This window comes from Xiphias gladius, unplaced genomic scaffold (assembly GCF_016859285.1).
Source record: "Xiphias gladius isolate SHS-SW01 ecotype Sanya breed wild unplaced genomic scaffold, ASM1685928v1 HiC_scaffold_1432, whole genome shotgun sequence".
NCBI classification, from domain to species: domain Eukaryota; kingdom Metazoa; phylum Chordata; class Actinopteri; order Istiophoriformes; family Xiphiidae; genus Xiphias; species Xiphias gladius.
In genome coordinates this window covers 1-3000 of record NW_024401758.1, presented here as the reverse complement: position 1 = coordinate 3000, position 3000 = coordinate 1, and the positions used below count along the sequence as shown (strand labels likewise).

The following is a 3000-nucleotide window of genomic DNA, read 5'->3' as shown; positions in this document are numbered from 1 at the left end:
TAGTTGTTGTTTCAGGTGTGGTAGAAGATGCAGCATTTGTAGTGATAGGTGTAGGCGGCTGAGATGTAGTTGTTGTTTCCGTTGTGGTAGGAGGTTTTGTGGTCACTGTAGTAGTTGTGGGCTGCAGAGTTGTAGTTGTTGTCTCAGGTTTGGCAGAAGGTGTAGTGGTTGAAGTAGTAGTTGTAGGTGGCTGAGTTGTTGTTTCAGCTGTGGTAGACACTGTAGTGGTTGTAGTAGTAGTTGTGGGTGGCAGAGTTGTAGTTGTTGTTTCAGGTGTGGTAGAAGATGCAGCACTTGTAGTGATAGGTGTAGGCGGCTGAGATGTAGTTGTTGTTTCTGCTGTGGTAGGAAGTTTTGTGGTCACTGTAGTAGTTGTGGGTGGCAGAGTTGTAGTTGTTGTTTCAGGTGTGGTAGAAGGTGTAGTGGTTGAACTAGTAGTTGTTGTGGGTGGCTTAGTTGTAGTTTTTGTTTCAGTTGTGGTAGGAGGAGCAGTATTTGTAGTAGTAGTTGTAGGTGGCTGAGTTGTCGTTCTTTCAGTTGTGGTAGAAGGTATTGAGGTTGTAGTAGTAGTTGTAGGTGGTTGAGTTGTAGCTGTTGTTTCAGTTTTGGTAGGAGGTGCTGGGGTCATAGTAGTTGTTGTGGGTGGCAGAGTTGTAGTTGTTGTTTCAGGTGTGGTAGAACGTGTAGTGGTTTCACTAGTAGTTGTAGGCGGCTGAGTTGTTGTTTCAGTTTTGGTAGAAGGTGTTACGGTTGTAGTAGTAATTGTAGGTGGTTGAGTTGTAGTTATTGTTTCAGTTGTGGTAGGAGGGGCAGTATTTGTAGTAGTAGTTGTAGGAGGCTGAGTTGTCGTTCTTTCAATTGTGGTAGAAGGTATTGTGGTTGTAGTAGGACTTGTAGGTGGCTGAGATGTAGTTTTTTCAGTTGTGATAGGACGTGCAGTATTTGTGATGGTAGGTGTAGGTGGCTGAGATGTAGTTGTTGTTTCCGTTGTGGTAGGATGTTTTGTGGTCACTGTAGTAGTTGTGGGCTGCAGAGTTGTAGTTGTTGTCTCAGGTTTGGCAGAAGGTGTAGTGGTTGAAGTAGTAGTTGTAGGTGGCTGAGTTGTTGTTTCAGCTGTGGTAGAAACTGTAGTGGTTGTAGTAGTAGTTGTGGGTGGCAGAGTTGTAGTTGCTGTTTCAGGTGTTGTAGAAGATGCAGCATTTGTAGTGATAGGTGTAGGCGGCTGAGATGTAGCTGTTGTTTCCGTTGTGGTAGGAGGTTTTGTGGTCACTGTAGTAGTCGTGGGTGGCAGAGTTGTAGTTGTTGTCTCAGGTTTGGCAGAAGGTGTAGTGGTTGAAGTAGTAGTTGTAGGTGGCTGAGTTGTTGTTTCAGCTGTGGTAGAAACTGTAGTGGTTGTAGTAGTAGTTGTGGTTGGCAGAGTTGTAGTTGTTGTTTCAGGTGTGGTAGAAGATGCAGCACTTGTAGTGATAGGTGTAGGCGGCTGAGATGTAGTTGTTGTTTCTGCTGTGGTAGGAAGTTTTGTGGTCATAGTAGTAGTTGTGGGCTGCAGAGTTGTAGCTGTTGTTTGAGTTGTGGTAGGAGGTGCAGTATTTGTAGTAGTAGCTTTAGGTGGCTGAGTTGCAGTTGTTGTTTCAGTTGTGGTAGGAGGCGGTGCTGTTTGATTTTGTGTTGTGTTGCAGTGTAATATATCGCAACACTTTACCTTTATTTCATAATTTAAACAAATAGGGGGAAATTGTAAGCTGTTCTTACACAGAAATCCTACTTTTTTATTACATGTTACAAGTTGTCCCAATTGATTTAAGGGAACCTCTGGATAATTCACCGCCCTACACTCAACTGCCACTGGATTCTCACAGATTTTATATCCTGCCTGGATGATGTGTTTGATGGTTTCATTGTCCCCATTATCTGGACCATATTCAGGGTAGTCTGAACTTATCCATTTTGACCAGACGCATGATGTTTCCTGACAAGGTTTTTTGCTAACATGTTCTGTTGTAGGTATAATTGGGGGTTTTGTGGTTGAGCTTGGAGGTACTGATGAAGGAGTAGGCTTTGTTGGGCATGCACTGTAGTCACAACACAGAACTCTGACTTGATAGTTAAAGCACAAGGGCAGCGGCCCTGACTGGTCTTCATTTCTGCATGTCAGCCCCTTCGCTTGATTACATTGCACCACCTGTCCCACATTGTCAATGGTGACATTAGGGAATTTCTCAGCTCTGCACTGGATCTGGCTTGGCTTATCACATATCTTGTGCCCTTCCGCTCTAATCTTTTCGTAAGTTTCATTGTCTCCTCCTGGAGTTCCCAGTGTGGGGAAGCTGGTATCATACCATGGCGACCATTCACAAAGATTACATGTGACTGTAACCGTCTCTGTGGACACACATAATACAAGCATTGGTTACGTGGTAAAACTTACGTTATACAGCTGATTATGTCTTAGGTCTCCAACATGAACTCCTTCCGCATACCTGATGTGGTTGGTGTAAAAACAAAGGTGGTTGGAGACTGGCTGGCTGTAGTAGTGGTTGCAGTGGGCATGCGTGTTGTCGGAGTTGGTACTGGGCACGGGTATGACCTCTTGGCAATGGTACCATTTTTTCCACACACTGCCGTGATGCAGTTACCATGTCCATCTGTTGTGTTATAGATGGTATTGCCAGGAGGATATTTGTTTCCAAGATATGTGCAAGTACAGGCTGTAAAAAGAGAAGATGTATTATTGACATATTAACCTAACATAAGAAAGTATTTTTAAAACCCACAGCCTCTCCAAATCTTTGCATACCTTGGGCATCGTAATGGCATTTGATGGTCACTGAACTGCATGTACTTCAAGAGAAAAAACATGAAATATATTGTAAGTTTTAATTTGTTTTCATTTCATTTGAACCTGCTACAAAGTTATATTACCTTGATTGGTACATGTGAGATATGCAAGACGTACCATGTATGACAGTTTTCTGTTGTTGGTACTTGGTCACCATTATC

The 3000-nt window shown here is 43.3% G+C and overlaps 1 protein-coding gene across 1 annotated transcript; it reads right to left on the bottom strand.

The window, feature by feature from the left end:
• Window positions 1-9: 9 nt before the first annotated feature.
• LOC120787355 (mucin-2-like) lies at window positions 10-2806 on the bottom strand (the record flags this gene model as incomplete). The annotated part of the gene is given in 4 exon segments (XM_040122961.1): window positions 10-1210; window positions 1212-1306; window positions 1991-2072; window positions 2798-2806. Coding segments are annotated over 4 exon segments (1387 nt in total), but the record flags the coding sequence as incomplete, so codon positions are not given.
• Window positions 2807-3000: the final 194 nt, after the last annotated feature.